Raw genomic sequence first — 24,147 nt, forward strand, 5'->3', positions numbered from 1 at the left:
TATGTCTAGTATCCCCTTTTTAGTAGTGCATTTGAAATACTATGTGCTTTTAGCTGGAATTTTTAAAACGGATATAGAAAAGTTTATCATTTGATCGTAAAATAGATACTAGTACTAGTACCATACAGACTCATTTGCACAGGATGACGGCTAGATTATGGGTTCTTCTTCTCAATCGTTCACTCTTGTCAGAGTGGTCGTGGTTGCCAAGATGACGCAACATTAGTCGCCGTTGGTCTCCACAGTTATGGGTCGCACTGCCTCCCTCGCGATGTTCCTCCACTTTTGACGGCATTACGGGAGCACTCCACAATAGGTGTCTGGGTCACTGTTTTGATAAGGTTGTTAAAAAGTTGCAATTCTTAATTCTGTTTTTCCTATATATATATCTGATATATATGTTTTTATCAGTTATCTGTGGTATTCTTGTTAATATCGTCACACTCATATGGGAACCAGATACCATTATGCAAAAGTATTTTTTAATTTGAAATTTTGTTTTATTTAAAATTAACATAATTTATGTAAGGACTATGCAAATATTTATGTTAAATATATTTTTATTTTTAATTATTAATTATTAATTAATTATAAAATTTAACTCTTTTTATGACAATAAGAGATAAGACGAGCAGGACGTTCAGCTGATGGTAATTGATACGGCCTGCCCATTACAATGCAGTGCCGCTCAGGATTCTTGAATAACCCAATAACTCCTCGCGGCACTGCAATTGCGCTCGTCACCTTGAGACATAAGATATTAATTCTCATTTGCCCAGTAATTTCACTAGCTACGGCGCCTTTCAGACCCAAACACAATAATGCTTGCACATTACTGCTTCACGGCAGAAATAGGCGGCGTTGTGGTACCCATAATCTAACCCATCCTGTGCATAGGAGCCTCCCACTGATCAAATCAAATTTAACTCTGGAATGTGTACAAGTAATAAATTTTCGCCTGGCCCTGTCCCCTTATAAGTAATTAAATATCCGGACGATCGAGCCTTGCTCGGATTTTTAAGAATGTACACAACTTTAACAAAAAAAAATCAATCACCCAATGTCTGACTTATTATAATCTTGTATATAGAGGCAAAATTCACCCTTTGTATTCAAGCTGTTTTTCATTAAAACACAGATAAAACTTCATTTTTATAAATTGAAAGCTAGATCGATTTATCGCCCACGAAATCCCCTGTATACAAAATTTTATGAAAATCGTTGGAGCCGTTTCCGAGATTCAGATCATATATTATCATCATGTATAAATAATAATTTATATAAATTGCGTGACACGTTGTTTGTCCGCGATGGTCTCCTAAACTAATGACCGGATTTTAATAGGGATTATTACTCCATGGAGTGCAGTTTGGTCCAACTTGAGAGATAGGATAGTTTTTATTTCGATTTGGGACTCATAATTATTTTTATTTTCAATATTTGTTTAATACATATATTCTATGAGATATATGATTCTGTGAAACAATTCCATTATTATGAGCATTTTTTACGAAATAATTCTTGATGTTATTAAATATTATTGAAAAATTCCTATAAAACAGTATTTTTTTTTATTATCTACAGAATAACGTCTGTCGGGACACATAATAATATATAATATGAATATATTCAAGAATTGCTCGTTTAAAGATATAAGATAACTAATTACAAATATGTGAACACAGAAGCAGCTTCCCCCGGTGGTCGGTCAGATCGCTCTCGTCATGAGGAGGTGCCAGTTTCCCCCGGGATGCTCACCGCAGCGCAGATGGCTCGTCGGCTACGGGGCGAAAACGAACGATTGCAGGTTAGACAACTTTACTGCGGAAACATCACACAGGCTATAAATTATTATGGTTTTCTTATAATTATTATAGCTTTTATTTAAATTATATTGGTTGCGTAGCCAAATGGCAAAAAGCGGATCCTTCATATCTGTCTGTCTGTCCGTCCGTATATCACAGCCTTTTTTTCCTAAACTATAAAAAACAGTAAATTTTGGGTGTTCCCCTACTCATACTTAGAACTGAAACTCAATTTATATATACATATTTGGTTAGTAATATAATTTTTTTCTAAACTGTATATATTGTATATATAAGTATAAAATGTATGTCCACTGTCCCCTGTAAATGTGATAAAACTAAAAAAAATATATGATGCACATTACCATACAAAATTCCACCGAAAATTGGTTTGAACGAGATCTAGTAAGTATTTTTAATACGTCATAAATCGTATTATCAATAGCTTAATTGAAAAAATAACACTATTATTAAAACATCATTGAAACTTACAACGAACTACAAGAAATTTTTATATTATGTTACATGCTGCTACGGAACCCTTCATGGGCGAGTCCGACTCGCACTTGGCCGCTTTTTGTAATTATTCTGCGGAGTTTGTTTCAAGATTGTATTTTTTGTAAATCAATAGCAAAAGTGTTAGACGCTAGAAACCCAAGCGTTGGTCGTTATTTCGGCCAATTACGGATCAGCTTAGCTATCCAGCGCGGAAATGCCGCCAGTTTACTTAGTACACTTTACACAAATATAAATATTTAAGTTATTTTTTATGGAACAGGGCGTACAGACGAGGTCTTACAGAACCAACACTAGAAGGACTACAAAAGCATTGCTCGCCTTAAGTAGAGTTATAGTAGAAATAACACTCTTTGTCTTTCTTGTGTATAGGTTACAAATATGTAGTGATTACGGAGAAGGGAATGTTTAGGTGCTTTGGATATATAGATATAATATCCGAGGATAGGGGCGAGAAATGAAACCACGGATGATTTACGATCGTTCCCAATATTCAGTCTATCGCTTACTTGAGATAAAAATTGTAACTATCGTTGACTTTTCTGTCCCAATAAACTTATCGACGGTAACTCACCTTATCCGATAGAAGTTTGTATGGAAATTGCAATTCACGCGTCCCAATATAAGGCGATAAGAATGACTTATCGGGTATATTGGGACAGCGACAGATTATTAACACCTAATTACTGACAGTTGAAGGTAATAATTTATCTCTATCTGTAGATAGTATATTGGGAACGGCCGTCAGCCAACGGTGTAATCTAGACTGATGTATCACAAAGCAATTTTATGGTTAACTACTTATTAATTATCTAGGTGCCTACACTACAACATATATAACTTAGAATAAGGATTGGTCTCCAACCTGATACCACAATACCTAAAGACAAAAGCTTTTTTACTACGGCAACTATTAGATACTTGTGTGCGTGGCATCTTGACACTCAATGGCATCTTTCAAATTTTGTAACATACGCTTCGTGTTACGTAACGTTACGTTACATTGAAATTAATAAAATACAAAATAATTTCTTATGATATTATGTGATCCCAGTGTCTTTTTTATTTCTTGCAGTATTCTTTTTGCAAAGTTTTACTACGCAACCTGCCATTTTAGTTTCAATTAAACACAATGTTTAACAGAACACGACGCACTTCAACGTCACACATTGTTTGACACTAGCTCGAGTACGCCCATTTGGTCGTAGTAAATGATAGCGGACTTTGCGACTACGCATGCGGTATCTAGCTGGAGCGCAGCGCTGACCAATCCTTAATCTAACTTATAGAATTTATATACATTTTATTATGAATTTATATAAAAAATTAAATATCAAGGTTTTAAGAAATGATATAATATGATAAAAGCATTCTAAGAAATGTCACAGTATTAATATAAATATTGGGATTAAAAGGATATCCATTAAAATAAGGGAATAAGTTAACTAAAAGATGAATGACGTCACGGCACTTTAATAATTACCGCGTCGCTTGAAGTTTTGGTTGGTATATTACTAGTTAGATGATTAATGAGCCGTGACGTCATAATCGGCCGCCATGACACTTGACGAGCGAGTCGAGCTTCATTCAAAAATCAAAGTAGATAGCTAAGAATACAGTAATTTGTTTTACAGCTTTATTATATTAGTTAAATATTTTTATTTTTCGAAAATATATACGGACATTATAGAATCTAAAATATTATTATGCCTATTGACTCTAGCTTTTTTTCGAATTTCCTTAAATTTTAAATAATAGTTTTTGGTTTATTAACGAAATACAAAACGCTGTCTGTTTTTTCATCTTAATTTATTAAAACAATTGCAATTTTTATGTGCATATTTCCGATACCTTTTTAGAATTGCAATTTCCATACAAACTTTATATCGCTGGTAAACTATACGTCGTCACATTGACAGACAGAGTGCACGGATAAGGTGAGTTACTGTCGATAAGTTTATTGGGGCAGAAAAGTCAACCATAGTTACGATTTTTATCTCAAGTAAGAGATAGACTGAATATTGGGAACGGCCGTAAGGGAGTGAAACCGCGGAGCATTGCTATGTGCTAGTTTTGAACATATAATAATAGTAGATTTGAACCCAGAACTCTAACTTAAGATAAAAATTCCATTTAGCGTTTAGTTTTGACTAGCAGCTTATATTTCTAACGCGAGTAAAGCAACCTAATTTTGTGAGCGTTTAATAATGAACTGAAAAGATTATTACCGTGTATAAATCACTCGTAACTCACTATTGCCTAATCTTCAGTTTTACATAAGAAAATAGTATTATATATAAAATGCTTATTTTATAACATAATACAAAATTTTATTGCAGTTACAACAGTTGTGCCAAATAGTAGTTACAAAGTTTTAACTTACATTCTGCTTGCAGCGCTACTTTTGAGGCAGTGTGCGAATTATACGAGAGAAAAGAGGCTTGAAGCTGGAGGGTTTGGGTAGAGCTTAATTTGAGCTATTATAGTAATCAACAAGTATGAGAGCTTAACTTGAGCTAAGCTTGATGCTATTTACGTGTGACGTACAAATCTAAGCGCATTTGATTTTAAGAATTAAGTCTTTATGTTCTTACTTTATTCTAACAAAATAATGCTTATAACTATATTTATACTCGCTTTTATTAGTGACTTCATCCACGTGAGATAGTTACTATGGGCTGCATTTTTTATGTTAGGCTTCTTTGCAAATAATACACACACAAACTGCTGTTTGATATACGGAACCCTACATGATATATATGACTTCGATACTAATAATAACTGCTGTACATAACCACCTGGTGAAATTATTCTTATGTGAGTGCCATCCAAAGCGGCAATGACTCTTGGAAAACGTGCTTTTGTATAAAATCTCTCTTGTATGGATAGGGTTCATCTCGAGTTCTAGGTAAATGAATAAATTTTGCTCGCATTGAAGCAAAGGCTCGTGTCACCCTCTTTACAATTTTGCATAGTGTGGAGTTATGTATTCCACCAAAATCTCCAACTGCTATATAGAAACTACCAGTTGCATAAACACGTAAGGTTAGTAGTAGTTTATGCATTGGCGCTTTTCTACGATGCAGCAGATATCCCTTGGACAGTCTCTTTAATAGTATTTCCCTGCGAACTTTAATCTCCTATTTCAACCCCATGTCGGTAAAAATTTCAAAAATGCTTGAACTAAAGTTTATAAAGTACTTCTTATCAAGTGCCTAAAGACAAAGTTTTATGGTTTTATCTCCGACACTGACGTTTTCCCACGAAAACTTTCACCCCTTATTTCAACCCGTTCATGACTTTTTTTACAAAAAAGGGTAGCTTATGTCCTTCCCAAGATCTAGTATATTTTTCTACCAAATATAATAAAATCTAAAGCGTGACATTGTTTGGAATTTCATACATACAAATTTTCATCCCTTATTCTATCCCTACACATGTTAAAATTTTAAAAACGCTAGACTAAATATTTATTTACTTCTAATCGATTGCCTGAATACGAAGTTATATAAAGTCCTCTCCGATAATAACGAACTTCCATACAAACTTTCATCCCCTATTTCATACCCTTCATTTATTTTTTCACAACAAAAGGTAGCCTTTTTGAAGCTTTATTCTATCTCTGTATACAATTTTATAGAAATCGGTTGAGTAGTTTAGGCGTGAAAGCGTAACAAACAAACTTACATTCACATTTATAATATTAGTAGGATAGGATAGGGATTTACTACTCAGCACCGCGACGTCAAGTGTCAAACGGGAGCTATATAATATCGTGGAAAATTTATTTATTTATTCTTTATTAAATATGTTCTAGGTTAGTTTTAGTTATATATTTTTTTTTATTTTTGTAGCTATGTAATGTTTCATGTGTGTGTCAAATAAAAGATATTATTATTATTGTATTTACAATTCTATGATTACATTAAATTAAAACTATCATTACGGGGAAGTGTACCACGAATACAGGCAGCATAATAAAGGCAGCATTTCCGCGTTGGACTAGGTTGATCCGTTGACCGAAATAGCTGCCAGCGCTCGAGTTTCCAGTAGCCCTATGCGAGAAGATATTACCTTGTACATTCTCCGCGGCTCTGCGCCCTACGGGGCCAGTTGTCTTGACGCCAGACGGTACAAAGGTGGAAGACTCACTTAGACCGACATAATATTTTCGACGTTTGCTGTCTTCGGCAGTCGAAGCTGAACAACTAACGTAACTTTCCTTACGGTAATACCATTTGAATCTAAAATAGTTGATATATTAATATATAACCTTACTTTTAATATTTAATTTGTGCGTATAGTTAATGTAGCAGTGTGAGAAACAATTCATTGGAAAAGATATTATTTTTCTGTACAATTTAACTTTTTTTTTTTCAAAATTGGGATTACTATTGAAAGTAACCAGAATATGTAAATAATTTTGTTTTTCAAATTTTATTTGTGTATTAATCCTAGAAGTGAGGGTTATCACTTTAAAAACATGACATATTGTTTAGATTTACAAGAGCGACATCTCAAGTCAATTTCCTAATATGCAAATATTGGGGATGAGCAGGTTATCAACTGTAAAGTAGATTCTGTAGATGTAGCCACAACCTGAGAGTTGAACAAACGAACGGTTAGCTCAGTTGGTTAGAGCATCGGCACGGAACGCCGGAGGTCGTGGGTCCCGCATCGTTCATAAATTTTTTTTTTCAAATTTTATTTGTGTAAATACTTCATTTTTTACGAGAGAACGTAAACGAGGCGAGCAATTATTTCACCAGAAGTAAAAGTATTTTCTTCGATTTACGCGATTGTTTCACATTTATATAGAATACATTTAAAAGGATTTAAACGCGTGTAATTGTAACTGTGTTTTTACATTTAAAATTTTGTGTAAAAATTACATTATTATTTTATTCAACCCAACGTTTCAATTTAGACGACAATTACACGCATTTTAATCCAGATAGAAGGACTCAAAAACGGCTCAAGTTTCATTTGTCCAGTAATTTCTCAGTGCCCCTTCAAACCGAAACACAATATCACCTCATAGCAGAAAAAGGTGTCGCTTTTATAAATACTAGCTTTTTTTATCTTTACTATTTTTTTTATCTTTTAGGATACTTTTCAAGTAGTACACTTACAAAATGCTCTTTCTGCTGCTGGTAGTGTTACAAAATGCTCTTTCTGCTGCTGGTAGTGTTACAAAATGCTCTTTCCGCTGCTGGTAGTGCTCTTCTATGATACAGCGCATATCTTCTTTACGAGTATTTCTCTATGAACTTTAATCTCAATTTCATCCCCATGTGGGTCAATTTTTCAAAAATGCTCGAAATTATTTCTTATCAAGTAAGTGTTTAGTAAAAAATACAAAGGTTCATAGTTCTATCTTCGATAGTGACAAATTCCCATATAAACAGCCATCCCCTATTTCAACCCCTCCATTCTTTTTTTGCCTTGCCTATAGCTCTAGTTTATTTCTGTATTAAATTTTATCAAAATCGGTTCGGTGGTTTAGGCGTGAAAGCGTAACAAACAAACTTACAGTCACATTAATAATATTAGTAGTGATTTGTTATTGATACGACTAAAATTTCAATTTATATTCGTTTAAAACAAACATCGAATAACATACAAAAAAGGATTTATAAATATGAAACCAAGCTCTTATGAAAATTGAATTTCTGCAACCAATAACTACACACGATAAATTCATAGTTATTAAAACAAAAATAAAATGTATTCTGATTCGATAAAAGTTTAGTTCGAAATCAATCGGCTTTATTCGATATTGAGAACGAATAGCAGTTGATAGCGGCTTAATATTACCGTCGAGCTTTTAATTACAATTGTTTGTTCGGAATCGATCGAGTTGACGTTTCAGCATACATGGCTGGCTCGCGTGACTTGCCTGCGGTAAATTAAGTAATAAAGCAATCGATAGTAATCGGACGTACGACAGACGAACACTGTAGAAAATTAAGCAGTACCTGCTCCTTTCGGATTAGATGCAAAAACAATGCTTGGGATATATATTTTTATTTTAGAATTATAACCAACTGCTCTCAACTCATCAACAACTTACTTTTTTTTTTATGAAAATAAGGCACGAGACGAGCAGAACGTCCAGCTGATGGTAACTGATACGCCCTGCCCAATACATTGCAGTGCCACTCAGGATTCTTGAAAAACCCAAAGATTCTGAGCGACACCACAATTGCGCTCGTCACCTTGAGACATAAGATGTTAAGTCTCATTTGTCCGGTAATTTCACTAGCTACGGAGCCCTTCAGACCGAAAAACAGTAATGCTTACACATTACTGCTTCACGGCAGAAATAGGCTCTGTTGTGGTACCTATAATCTAGCCGGCACCCTGTGCAAAGGAGCCTCCCACTGGTGAAACTTTAACAATACTAAACATGTTAAAGTACTGGCTAAGCAGAAAATGTGTTGTACCATTTGTCAATTTTAAGATGACGTTATAACTCTAACTGCTAACAGTAATCGTCCAATCTTCGCCGGTTAAAGCTATGGTTAATGTTAAACAGCCAATTAGCGACCTGATAAAAGTTTCGAATAAATATTCGATGTTGACTTGATATTTCACTTTTTAACATTAACCATGCCAAGGAATACAATGGTGCAACGTATTCTAAAGTCTATGTTAAATTCAGCATTACTGTTAAAGTTAAATTTGATTAAACCTTAACTATAACAGTTAATATGAAGCAACCCAGCCTTAGTATAGTAATTAGTGTGAAAGTGAGGCAGCTATAGCTATTGTTATCTCGACAATCAAGACAATATATATTATACAGATTCGGTCACTAAGTTTTGATACTATTATAATCCATAATATGTAGGATGAAATTCCCAAGATACTAATAATATGCGAATAATATTAATGAAAATATGTTTGGCCAAACTGTCTTTATTTAAATATTATCTTTGGGTAATTATAACTTCAATATTTCCTTGAAAAATATATACATAAACAATCTCCTCAATTAATGAAGGATATGTATATTATTTGATTAAAAAGAGCGCTAACGAGAATGCAGGGAGAGTTTCTTGCGCCGCTTCTTCTCTCTCAGAGCGCAATTTGTTTCCGAAGCGGTGTTAGAAGTGACATATAGAATTAAAGACTTAAAGAATCATTTTTGAATTCTAAAGGAATAAAATTTTGAGAAAAAAATAATGCCTCTAATGCCTTTTAAGCCATAATTGGAATTGTTTTGTAAGTGACGTACAGCAAGAATAATTAGTGTTTTATTTCCAGGCGGAGTTAACGCGGGTTCGACGCCTGTTGGTGGCAGCAGTGGAGAGAGGAGAAGCAGGAAATGCTCTCATAGAAGCACAAGCTCAAGGGCAAGAGGAAACCAACTTGGACCCACAGCAGATGGAGAAGGAGCTTCTATTGGCAAGAGAAGCTGTCAGCTGTAAGTATTTATATCGTACACATACTTCATCTGTCACGTCATAGGGTGCTTAACATGCTTTTCCTGATCGCATAAAACCATTCTTCAAAAATAGCTTTATTTATTGAGGTCAAAAATTACACATAAGAATTTATATGTTATACCCAATTATACCATTTAAGGTAAGTTTAACAAGCTTCGGTAAGTTAAGCTCTGTTCAAACTCATTTGGAAGCCAGACCTGGAAATTCTCTACAGAAGCTGCGCATAAAATTAATACATGTCAAAGAGGCTTAGAGCGAAGCATGTTAAACATATAATACGACACACAAAGATAAGAGGCATCACCAAAGCTACAAACGCTTTGACCTTCGCCAAAAAGCGGAAATGGCAATGGGCTGGACATGTAGCGAGAATGGCTGATAGAAGGTGGACCATAAGAGTTATCCAGTGGAAAGGTCCTTCAGGCAAGAGGAGAAGCCTTACAACCCTTAGCCCGCTGGGAAGATGATCTGAAAAGATTAGCTGGCATAGACTGGTGCTCCATAGCACAAGACCGACAAGAATCGGCATCTTTGGAGGAGGCCTTTACTCATACAGGGGTTCTTGTTAAACCATAAATTGTTTATATTATATTTAAATTTAATCTTACACATTACTAAAAAACAAAAATAACCAAAACTAAATTACAAATACAATGTAAATTTGTGTTTACTGTAAAAAAAAACTATTGTTAACAAGAAATAAAAAGGCTTATTATTATATATTATATTATTATATATTGAAGATTACGCTGAAATGTATGATCTAATTTTCGTGATACTTCTTAAGTTTGATACGAAATGTCAGCCATTTGGTCCCATAAAAAATTGACATGGTTTGTCCTAGTAGTTTTCAAATTATGTACATTTTTATGAATATTTTTGTTTACGTGGATAATGTTATTATAGTTTGTGTACTGCTTTTTTAGGAGTTTTCATTTAGATTGTTTATATATTATTATTATTATTAACCCATTTGCCGATAAGTGGGTCTTAGGCTACCTGTCATTCATAGCTAATAAACATTCTTCACGATATTTCAGTGTCTCACAAGAAACTGAAATAGGGGATCTTTATTGCGGAACCTTTCGTACTACACATAGCTACTTAAAAAAATTACTATTTAATACTAATAATAATTTAAACAATAAAAACCAACGAAATCTTATAGTTTACCTGAGTAATGAGTTAAAATGTAAGAAATTAAAAAATATACGTTTAAATACCGACTTCCAAAACTGAAAAGTATAATATAACTTAATAAAGATTTAATTTTATACACCTCTAAGGCAAATATTACACTATTATTACACTGTACTCCATGTGAGTATTTTACTACTAAAATGGCAACAGTTATTTGATACCTCTGGTATTGCAAGTGATCACTTATCACTAAGTAACCTATGATGTATGTCTTTAAATCTTACATATAAAATTCTTGTGTCGCAGTGCTTGTGACTAAACTCCTCCAAAACGGCTTGACCTATTTTTATGAATTTTTTATTGTATATATGCCGTACCTTCCCTTTTCATGTATAATATTTACTAGAAATAATTTATTTTAATTTTAATTGACAAAGTTTGCCGATTCAGGTAGTATTTACATAAAAGTATTTTCCAAAGCCTTCTTGTGTATCTACCTAACTTTCAGTTACAATAGATGACTAAAAATCTTATCAATTTTAAATTTAGATCTTACAAAGCTAATTCGATTTAATCCCGAAATTAACCAGAGAAATATTAAATTTATAGAATAATATAACATTTGGAGCTTTGGGTCTTGTTGTTACTAACTGGCTATAAATATTATACACTCGTAAACTGCGAGGAAGCCTTCATAACAGATACAATTTGCAAGAGACGGCAAATATTGAGGTGAAATAAACCTCCACGGAGAATACATAATTAGTTTAACAGAGAATTAAATGTTACGTACTGAACTTCTGTCTACAGTTGGATGGCTAAATTAGAAATTCACGTATTATATTGTTGTTATCTTTTAGCAGTAGTGGCTACCCGCGACTTCGTTCGTATTTACAAGAGTAACCATATTAGGTGGTGTTCCAATGCATCACTGTATATAATAAAACAAAGTCCTCCGCCGCATCTCTCTGTCTGTCTGTTTGCGATAAATTCAATTTTTTCTAAAAACACCGAATCGCATGCTGTTTGCACTTATAGATAGCGTGGTTGTCCGGGAAGGTTTTAGTAAATAATTTGTTATGATTTTGTATACATTAACGATATTTGTTGGAGGTGTAGGAAAAAAGGCGTCTGGGAGCTTTCCACGAAAACGCTGTCTCGTGCCAGATTTTGGCACAAACTTAACACTAAAGAAAACTCAAATCATTTGTATAATTATGGATTTCCGCAAAGTAACGCCTACTTCAATAAATTTTCCTTTGAGATATCACAAAATAATGTATCGTGGAATTATGTATCTTATATAGGTCTACAGTTACATTTATCTATCTCTTAAGGATAACATACTATATTTTACATTTTAATACCTACCTAAAAAAATTGGCAATGATAAAACGGCAATTGCTTTATCATTGCCATTTTTGAACTTAACTTTTAATATTACTTCAAGTCTATTATTTCGTACCTACTTATTGTATTAAAGTATAATTTGTTATGTTATATTTTTTTATTGTTTACTTTTATGATAAAAATGATGCTAGACGGAAACAAACTTAACATATAAACCAACTAGCTGACCCGGCAAACGTTGTTTTGCCATATAAATTGTATTGATATTTTCCTTGCTAGTTGATAAGAGATGGCGCTAGTTTCATTCATTAGTAACAATCACACTTCTTTTATATTTTGTGTAATTCACACTATAGTTTTATAAATTATAGCCTATTTGTTATTCTGGTGTATGAGCTATATTATTGTAAAGTTTCATCAAAATCTATTCAGTAGATTTTGCGTTAAAGAAGTTCAAACATACATCCAGACATACAAACTTTCACATTTATAATATTAGTAGGATTAAATAATATCTAACGGTAACGGTACTAGAAAAGTGGCACTTTGACAAACTATAGTAATATTTCGATGAAGTGACAAATGGGCTCGGGTTGAGAACATTAGTTATCAGGTCACGTAAAGTGTAGGGTTGGTTTGTTACTACCACTGACATTTTCACTAATATCATTACCATCACGGAAATAAAACTGGATTGGAGACCTTTTACGAACTGTATCCACTTAACGAGACTTCGACCGAGAATTACTTTACGGGGGAGACGATTCATTCCCTAATTGAAAATAATTGTTTTTTTTCAGTCAGCTTTTATTTGGCTACTTTGTCAATGATTATAATAATTATAAGCGATTTGTTATTATTAATTGACCAATAATAATATAATAATAATAATAAGCCACTTATTCCATAACCCATAATATACAAACAAATGTTAGTAATTTAAAGTTCTTAAAATCTAGTGTTAATTTTATTTAGAGTGACCAGTTTAATTATTTATTCTATATAACTTTGGTTATGGACCCCATTTTGGGTATAGGCCTCCCCCAACTTTTTCCATTTTTCCCTATCCTTGGCCTGATCGATCCAGTTTCTCCCCACGATGTCATCTGCCCATCTCTGCTTTGGTCTACCAGTGCATCTTTTACCTGGTGGTCCTTTCCATTTGGTGGTCTCTATTGTCCACCTTCTATCTGTGAAGCGTGCAATGTGGCCAGCGCGTGTCTTAGTGCATCGGTAAGCTTGGTTTCCTTTCTAATGTCCTCACTACGTACTTTTTGTAGTTTTCTGATCCGCAATATGCTTCTCTCCATTGCTTTTTGTGTCTTTTCTATTTTTTGTTCTATTTCTTTTGTGAATGCCCAGGTTTGACAGCCATATAGCAGGCATGGCATAATACAACTGTCCATCACAATTTTTTTCATATGCAGGCTATAGTTGCCTTTTAATATTTCTTTAAGAGACCAGAATTTTTTCCACGCTAATGTTATTCTCCTCTTCACTTCTTCTAAGTTGCTGTTTGTATTGAATGAGACTTGTTTCCCCAAATAGATGTAACTGTCAACATATTCTATTGTGTGTCCGTTTACTTGTATTGCCTTCTGTAATGGTTAGTCATTAATTTTGTCTTGTTTGTGTTCATTGCAAGACCAACTTTTTTACTTTCTTGGTCGAGTGTCGTTACCATTTCCTCTAAGTCTTTAGGTGATTCAGCCAGTATCGCAATGTCATCTGCAAATCGCAGATGATTGAGGTATTTACCATTTAACAGAATTCCTTTGCGTGTCCAATATATTTTACTCAAAATGTCTTGAAGTACCGCTATAAAAAGCTTAGGTGACAATGGGTCACCTTGTCTTACACCTCGTTCGATTTTGAAGGGTTCTCCGCTGGTCTCCAGTCTAACTTTGCTTGTACTATTTTCATACACGTTTTTTATAATGTTGATATATTTCTGGTCGATATTTAAAGAGTAAAGCACGTTCCAGATGGAGATGTGACTGATGCTATCGAATGCTTTTCTAAAATCTATAAACGCCACATAGAGTGGTCTGTTAAATTCTCTGTGTTTTTCTATTACTTGTTCAATTGTCTGTATGTGATCAATAGTGCTGAAACCTGAGCGGAAGCCTGCTTGCTCTGTAGGTTGTGCGTTGTCAATTTCCTTAGTTATTCGTTTCAGTATTATTGAAGCAAAGAGTTTATATGTGCTTGATAGAAGACTTATTGGCCTATAGTTGTCAATATCTTGCGGATTGCCTTTTTTAAAAATAAGAGTTATATCTGACGAACACCAACCTTTGGGAACAGTCTCTGTGTTTAGGATCATATTAAATAATTTAGTAAGGTGTTGTAGTAGGACTGGTGCTCCCGTTTTTATAGCTTCATTGCTGATACCATCTGGGCCAGGGTTCTTTTCATTTTTTAATTGCATTATGTGTGTATGCACTTCCTTTTCATCGAATAATTCCACAGTGTTAGATTTTATTTCACAGTAAGTTCGGTTTTTAGTGAAATCGTTCACATTTTCATTTTTCATGTACAGATTTTTATAGAAGTTTGTTGCATGTTCAATCACGTTTTTCCTTGTTTTTGTTTCCTCTGATATATGGTTAAGGTTATGTACCCATTTTTTGTGAGTGGTTAATTCCTTGTATGCTCTTTTTGTACTTCTGAATTTTTCAAAATTTTTAGTTATTATGTTGTATCTGTAGTTGGCGTAATCTTTTTTTATTGATTTATTTGTAGTTTTGTACAATCTACTTAGTTCTTTTTTCATATCAGTGTTCTTCTTTTTGGTTTTTATTAGTTCTGTTCGTCTGTTGATTAGTGTTTCTGTTTCCTTACTGAATATTTTATGTGTTTTGACTTCTGTTGCCTGGTGTGTTTTTAGGCTTTTAAGTATGATACTTTCTAGTTGGTTGTAGTAAATCTGTACGTCGGCCGCTTTGCTCAGATTGTTTGAAGTTCCCAAAAGTTCTGTAAGATTATTCAAATACTTGTCGATTTCTTCGCTTGCTTTGGGTGTACTTGTAGTGTTTTTGAAGGTTTTCCTAGACATTTTCGGTAGTTTTGTAGTAAGAGTGGCTCTTACTAGCCTGTGGTCGGAGGAAAATTTCAAGTTGTTAATAACTTCAACATTCGTTACCATTTGTGGAATATTAGTCAATATAAAATCGATTTCATTTAAAGTTTTTCTATCCGGAGATATCCAAGTCCATCTTCTATTTCTCTTTTTTTTAAAGAAAGTATTCACTATCGCCAATTTGTATTCAGTGGCATATTCTATTAGCCGCGCGCCTCTTTTGTTTCTTTCACCGTGACTAAATCGACCTAAGATTTGGTTGTTATCAGATTTTTGCTGTCGGCCAATTTTCGCGTTAAAGTCTCTGATTACCAGAACTTTGCCATCTATTTGGGAGTGAGCTTGATATAGATCTTCATAAAATTGACTAATCTCGTCCTCGTTTGCTTTCGTCTGTTGGCGCATAAGCCTGTATCAGAGAGATTGGAAAGTTATCAAATTCCAGTTGTAAGAGTGCTACTCTTTCAGAGATTCCCATGAATTTAGTTATTTTGTTTTTGTGCTCCTTTTTAACGAGGAATCCTACTCCATGTGTACCTTTTGTTTTCCCTATATAACATAACACATAGTCCTGGTATACTTCTATGCTTAGGCCTGCTCGTCTGACTTCTGATAGGCCTATTATGTCAAAGTTGATATTTTTGAGAGCAAGAGTTAATTCAATATATCTTTCTAACGATATTAAAGATTTTACATTAAAAGTGCAAATTTTTAGTGTACTTCCCCCACGGTGGCCAGTCGGATTGGGGAGCTGATTCCTTTTTTGGTAGTCTGTTTGCTTGGTATTATGTTCTTATTGCGGATGCCAATGCCGTTTAGTTTTTTGATTCTGAACAAGACAAAGATCGTGATCGAGTTCCGTAGTCGAAAATGTTGTTCGTGTTTGTTTTCTTAATAGCGGGTCTGTTGGTGGTCGTTTTTTCGTTAGGTGACTCTTTTGGATCTCTTTTCCTTTTGATAAGGTTGGTTTCTTTTGGATCTTTTGTTATCAGTTTATCTTTCACTAAGTAGGCAATCTTGCCTCTCTCCCTCTCTTGTAATAGTTGGGGCATGAGTTCCTTCCTTTTAAGTAATACTTCTTTGGAGAAATCTTCCTTAATTGTGATGGTTGATTTACCTTTTTGTTTTTATTCTTGAAGATTAGATTTCTCTTCCATATTGAAGTAAAGCTTACAAGCACAGGGCGTGTTCCTTTGCCTTTGGCCCCTAACCTTTGCACTGTATTTATTTCGTAGGGTTGTATAGAAATCTTAGATTATTTTTCGATTAAAGTTCTTGTGTAATCAAGCAAGGAACCCTGTTGCTGTGTCTCGTTTATACCGAATAATATTAAATTGTATCTTCTTTTGTTTTCTTCCAGGTAATCAATTTTGTGCAGTAGAGTTTCAACTTTTGTTTTTAACATCTCATTTTCTTCTATAACTGATGCTAATTTCATATCTATACTTTCCAATACACTTTCAGTTACCGATTCAAATCTAAGCGATTTGTTATTATTAATTGACCAAGGGGCTTATCAAATATTTAACAATTGGTTTGCTATACTCTTATGTGCATTGTTTATTATTATTATTTTGGTCTAAAGCTACCTGTTCACCTGATTTTATAAAGAGGAAACAGTTGTGTTTTTGTATGTATGTTTGTAATGTTTTCACACAAAAGCTATTGGACAGATTTCAAAAATCTTCTATTTATGACATAGGCTATATTTCATTTTCAAAAAAAAATAGGGATCCGTAACAAAAATGTAATTAGTTGGTGTGAAAAAATTGGTCGTCAAAAATCTTCCTACTGTGCTATTGATGATATTTTTTTATGGTATAGGACAAACGAGCGTACGGGTCACCTGGTGTTAAGTGACCACCGCCGCCCACATTCTCTTGCAACACCAGAGGAATCACAAGTGTACGCGCTGTTTTTGATGGTACCCATGTTGTATCGTCCCGGAAACACCGCACAAGGAAGCTCATTCCACAGCTTAGTAGTACGAGGAAGAAAGCTCCTTGAAAACCGCACTGTGGAGGACCGCCACACATCCAGATGGTGAGGATGATATCCTAACTTGTGGCGTGTCGTGCGAAGGTGGAATTCGGCGGCAGGAATCAGGTTAAACAGCTCTTTTCAGCTCTCACTCCCTGTGATAAATGCCATGATATGATAATGATAGAATAAAAAAAAGTTCTACAATATTATAGAACGTATTAATTATCCACTAAAAAGTCTGCAATAGCATATGTCCAACTACTGTAGTTATGCCACTATAACTACTTTTTTACATTTATAAAATTGATTAAAGTGCCGACAATAATCAAACTATATTATTGATACCGCTGTATTTATCCTTATCCCATTTAATGATAATTTTTGAAAACCGTTTAATACCTATAAAATACTTTTAAAATTATTAAAATCGGACATTCCATTCAAAAGAAATAACGAATTTATGGATGACGATCTGAAGAAAATAATAACTAAGTGGAATAAAACTTTTTTTTATTGAAGTAGGCGTTACTTTGCGGAAATCCATAATTATACAAATGATTTAAGTTTTGTTTAGTGTTAATTAGACAACACGTCTTGAGGATGCCTCGTGTAGAGGCGAAACACGTGTCGAATTGTTTTAAAACAAATATTGGCGGAATTAACACTAAAGAAAACTTAAATCATTTGTGGAATAAAACTTTTATGTAAACTTAAATAAATCTATTGTCCGACTTAGTACAGTTTCCAATACCACGAAATCGGTGTGAAATCGAGTGAAACCGCGGGACATTGCTAGTATATCTCATTCAGATAGGGTAAAACTAAAAAGAAGTTCTTGTCTAATAAAATAACACTATCTTAACATTATCTTTTATATGAAAGAGGAGGAGAAATGAGTTTATATAGCTAATTTCGCGGCCCATACTCTCCTTCATCACAATCACAGGAATCACAAGAGCGCCTTCGACTTTATAAACCATCAAATAAACTTTAATACGATTTTGAAATCGAATTGGAACACGGAAGGCGTTTCAGCAATGACATTCAAAGTATTGTAAGAAGTTACATCCCATAATAGTTAATAATAATAATAATAGTAATAGTAGTTAATAAAGTTATATCCAAAACTGCTTAATAATCAAACAGTGCTGTTTGAATAAAGCCCTGTCGCCTTAAAGAAAATTTGACTATACCCACTCGTAGTTTTCAAAATATTTACTATGTTCCGAAGTTCTATTTTTGTCTATGAGTCAAAATCATGCTATCTAGGAAATATAACTGACTAGCTGACTGGTTAAAATACTGGTTTTTATGAATTTCTCAATAATCTAATATATAAAATTCTCGTGTCGCAGTGTTTGTTACTAAACTTCTCCGAAATGGCTGAACTGATTTGTATGATTTTGTATGCATATTGGATAGATCTGAGAATCGGCTATCATCTATTTCTCATATCCCCAAATACCCACGCATATTTTTTTTTTAATTTAATTTCATTATGATTCATTCAGCATTCAAAAATACATACAACCTCAAATTTCTACCCTTCTTACGATCAACTCCTATTTTTGTATCGCGATTTTTATATTATTCTGTTCCATCCAAATATCTGCAATAGGGTGGCAAGGTGGCAATCGAATATAATTATTATTATTGTAGTACGATATATTTGATGAGTCTGAGAATCGGTCGTCATTTATGTTTTACGAGCGAAAAATTTTATTTTATTTTTTTTTTTTTACTTATATGGCAACACAACGTTCGCTGGGTGAGCTAGCTAATAAAAACATCAATAATTATTTCGTAAAATATTTTCCCTGTTGTTATAATAAAATTGTTGCACAGCAGAACTATCAACCTTGCGTCAGTAACTTCTCGCATAGAAAATATCCTCCACACAAAACAAACATTGGTAATAAAAATAATTATGAACTAAACTGCACTCCGTGAAGTGATCCCCAATAAAATCCTTTCATATAATTTAGGAGATCACTGGAAACAAACATAATAAGATATCAAGCACTAATTGCAATGTTTTGTTATAACAATAACAAATGAAATTGAACAATGTTTGTGAAACAGCTTTAAATGTTTGTTTGAAAATTTTATATAAACACGTACAGGTTACATTACGTGTTATATTGTTAAGTTCATTGCGCCGGTACGCTCTATAAAACGTCGATCAAAGGCTGTTTATCAGGGCTAGCGAGCCTTACTAATCGCTAACAGGGTTTATTGTCCTGCACAGCCCGTTCTCAACGGATTACGAGTTATGATATCCCCCGTAATGGTGATTACTTTATTAAAGTAATGAGCCGTAAACTTTCGCAATATAGACTCATGTTACTATTTTAGTTTTGCCGATTAAAAATAACAATAACATTTATAGTACACTAACCGTTCCCTCCCTACGCTGGGCGAATTTTAAAAGGAAATAAATTAATGAGAAACGTTGGAATTCAAAAAATAAGTAACCATAAACTATCAAAGATAAATGTCGCATCGAATGGTGGTAGTTTCATGTCGATACGATCAGTGGTTTAGGCGTGAAAGAGCCTCCAACAAAGACCACTCTCATTATATATATAGAATAGACTAGCCGTTCTCTCCACATCGCTGGGCGAATTTTAAAAGGAAATAAATTAAACAATAAAAAAAGAAGAGGCCGTAAGCCATCTAGGATGAATTTCACATGGAATGGTGGTAGTTTCATGTCGATACAATCAGTGGTTTAGGCGTGAAAGAGGCCCAAACAAAAACCATTCTCATTGTATATATATAGAATAAACTAGCCTTTACCGCCCGCTTCGCTGGGCGAATTTTAAAAGGAAATAGATTAAACAATAAAAAAATAAGTAGCCATAAAACTTCTAGGTTAAATTTCTTTATTTTTTATAGAGAACTTTATTTCCACTAGCCACCTCTCCTGGTGAGCATGAGAATTGTCCTTTTTTATAAAGCGAAGTGAAGTTACAATGGCGACTTTAATGAACACACAGGTAGAGCTACTTAAACTTCATCATAAAAAAATAAATTTAAATATGAATGAAATCTTGAAATTTCCAAACAAATAAATTATACATTGAGAAAACAATATTTATGACGAAAATACCACGAACAAAATTAACCGCGTAAATTAAAAAAAAATATAAATTTATATGCGCTATACGAGTTCCGACGGCTACGGCGCCGCGTAGTAGCACTGCCAGTGCCTACGCTAGCTCACGGCTACAAGATTACTTATATGATGTTCCGAAATGGTATTTTTGAAAATTAATTTATTTAGGTGAATTATATATTTCTCTTTTGAATTTATTTTTTTATGATTAAGGTTAAGTAGCTTTACCCATGTGTTCATTTAAGCGTCACGCTGTATAGGAGCGGACAAACGGGCAAGAGATTCGACAAATATTCGATATTGACTTGAAAGCCTAAGATTCCACTGCACTTTTTAACTTTAACTTTAATTATGAAAAGGAATACGATGCAGCAACAACTTAAAAGCTAAAGTCAGCGTAAAGTTAAAGTTCAATTTGACTTAAACCTTATCTATTAACTATCTACTTACTAACAGTCTATGTTACAATTATTGTTTTATAATTTTTATAAACAAAATTATATTTTTTTTAAATAAAACACACTTGGGTGAATGAAAGCACAGAGTATGTCAGTAGTCCCAAACTTTTCTGAAACAATATATAAAGCACAAGAAAGGGTTTTTAAACGTTTTATAACTTTATTTTGATTCTTATAAAACTGTAATAAAATTTACGAACAGGATTTAGCCATATCACCCTTTTCCATTACCGTTAAAATAAAAGAACAAAGGAAACATAAGTAGCCAATGGGTTGGGGTATTTTAAATCGCATGGGACTGAAATTGAGCCCTTTCTATATTTAATTTAGGAATCTTGAACATTTGAAAAGGAGAGATTTTAATGGCTATGTAATCCGTTTTCGATTCAGTAACTGCGACTTGTGAATCTACTTTTTTCATCTCGAAATTTTTGTGTTTTATTTTCATATTAAGTAGAGGCTCTGAGTTATAACTTGTAAGTTAGTAATTAGTTTGAAAATTGAAAGTACTGAGTCTTAACTTGACCCCTAGTGGTTAGTGACTTAAGTCCCTGGTTCGAATCCCGGTAGGTGGAAACATTTATATGATGAATATGGATGAGGATATATGTATTTATGTATATTTAAGTAAGTATATTGTACTAAATATTTCATTGTACCAATAGTACAGACTATTCCTAGTTGTGTAAAAGTATGTCAATATTATTATTATTATTTTCTAGATTTTAGAGGAATTTTAAAAAGGTTGACAGATAATTAATTATATTATACTGATTTTCAATTGCGATTTCGTAAATAAAAATCTATTTTTATGGAAGTAAATAGGTAGGAATAAGTAAATAATTGTGTGTCTTCTACCGCATTTATCACGGGGAGTGTTCTGAAGAGCTGTTTAACCTGATTCCTGCCGCCGAATTCCACCTTCGCACGACACGCCACAAGTTAGGATATCATCCTCACCATCTGGATGTGTGGCGGTCCTCCACAGTGCGGTTTTCAAGGAGCTTTGTTCCACGTACTACAAAACTGTGGAATGAACTTCCTTGTGCGGTGTTTCTGGGACGATACGACATGGGTACCTTCAAAAAAAGCGCGTACACCTTCCTTAAAGGCCGGCAACGCTCCTGTGATTACTCTGGTGTTGCAAGAGATTGTGGGCAGCGGTGATCGCTTAACAAGAGGTGACCCGTACGCTCGTTTGTCCTGCTATTGCATTAAAAAAAAATAAGTTGAGAATGATGTTGAGTGGTATGATTTTGCTAGTAACAGTTACAGTATGATCTAAGGCTATATGAGATGTATAGAACGTACTTAGATTTTACTTACGAAAAACTTAGCTAAGTGTGATAAAACGCGAACTTGACTTTTGCATTTAGCTTAAAATCATTATAATATCAGCTGTTAAACTACTATAAAACGAAATCAACGATACCTTTACCAGTGGGAGGTTCTTTTGCACAGGATGCCGGCTAGAATATGGGTATCACAATGGCGCCTGTTTCTGCCGTGAAGCAATAATGTGTGAACATTTTTATGTTTCGCTCAGAAGGGCACCGGGCAAACGAGACTTAACATCTTAAGTCTCAAGGAAACGAGCGCATTAATAGTGACACTCAGAATTTTTGGATTTTTCAAAAATCTTGAGCGGCACTGCATTGTAATGGATAGGGCATATCGAACGTCCTGCTCGTCTTGTACCTTATTGTCATAAAACAATATTACACTCACTTAAATAAAACACTTTTAAAGGATTAAAACACGTGTAATAGTAACGGTTTTACATTGGATGTTTGCGTAAAAGTTACATTTTTATTTTTAGTTAACCCGACGTTTCAAGATCTTTCCAGATCCCCCGAGAAAACATCTAATGTAAAACCGTTACAATTACACGCGTTTTAATCCTTTAAAAGTGTTTTATTTAAATGTGTAACACTCGCGTTAATCAAAGAAAGTACTATCTTACACTCAGCTAAGTTTTACGTAAGTCAAGACTGAATTAAATCTAAGTACACTCTATGGATTAGTATATATAGTACAGATTTTAGTCTTAGTCTGATGATTACTCAACACATCAATCCGTCAATCACCCTGAGACTTTCTCTCGTTTGAAACTCATGTGCTTGTATTTGTCGGCTTGCGTCAACGACCATATTCGATAATATGCCGTGTTGCCTATCGTATACAATTATTATTGTTACAATCGGGACCGTTCCGATTACGACGCCGAACCAATTGGCTTACTCTATTTTTTACAAATTGCGCTAATGGGTATCACAATGGCACCTATTTCTGCCTTGAAGCAGTAATTTGTAAGCATTACTGTGTTTCAGTCTGAAGGGCGCCGTAGCTAGTGAAACTGGGCAAATGAGACTTAACATCTTATGTCTCAAGGTGACGAGCGCATTTATAGTGCCGCTCAGAATTTTTGGGTTATCCAAGAATCCTGAGCGTCATTTCATTGTAATAGACAGGGCGTGTCCATTACCATCAGCTGAATATCCTGGTCATCTCGTCCCTTATTGCCATAAAAAATTATAAAAAAGGCCCTTAAAGAGATGATGATGATGATATAAACAAAGACGAAGCACTCCCAAAACAATGCGCTTCATAAGCAGCTAAAAATTTAGATTGAGAACCTCCTCCTTTTTTGAAGTCGGTTAGACATAGGTAAGTCAGTACTACCACGAACTATAATAATCTATTGGACAATGTTAATTGTCGCAATCGCAATCGTACATATGACACTAAGGCTGGGTTGCATTAACTAACTTTAGCTATAACAAACATGTTAAAGTCAAATTAGTCAAGGCCCTTATAATGATGATGATGTTATAAGAAAAGTAAAAGTACTCTAAAACAATGCACCTCTTAAACAGCTAAAAAAGTTTCAAGGTCATTGATTCCAAAGAATCGTATAAATTGCTTATCATGTACATGATATTTATTTATATGAGAATTTATATCCAAATTGAGTTATGTCACTAATAATTACACTATTATAAGTTACAAAGACAAATTAAAATTTTTCAATATGAAAACCTTAGAATTGCGAAGAAATGCGTCACAAATTCTTTTCTTATATAAATTATTAAATAATCAATTAGACTGTCCATTACTTCTATCTAAGATTGGATTATGTGTACCACCTTATCCTTGTCGTATTAGTACATATCTGCCAGTACATGTACGATTCTTCAGAAACAATTATGGCTCAAATTCACCTATCCAACTTATCTCAAAATTA

General features: G+C 33.8%; 1 protein-coding gene across 1 annotated transcript in view; it reads left to right on the forward strand.

Annotated features, from left to right (window-relative positions):
* The window catches only part of LOC126977886 (uncharacterized), a 185,709-nt gene that overhangs the window by 121,206 nt on the left and 40,356 nt on the right, over positions 1–24,147 (forward strand). The window contains exons 6-7 of the mRNA XM_050826513.1: positions 1,686–1,807; positions 9,591–9,750. Coding sequence (XP_050682470.1) covers positions 1,686–1,807; positions 9,591–9,750 — 282 coding nt within the window. The remainder of the gene's footprint in view (positions 1–1,685; positions 1,808–9,590; positions 9,751–24,147) is intronic.

Source organism: Leptidea sinapis, chromosome 46, assembly GCF_905404315.1.
Source record: "Leptidea sinapis chromosome 46, ilLepSina1.1, whole genome shotgun sequence".
Classification (NCBI taxonomy): Eukaryota; Metazoa; Arthropoda; class Insecta; order Lepidoptera; family Pieridae; genus Leptidea; species Leptidea sinapis.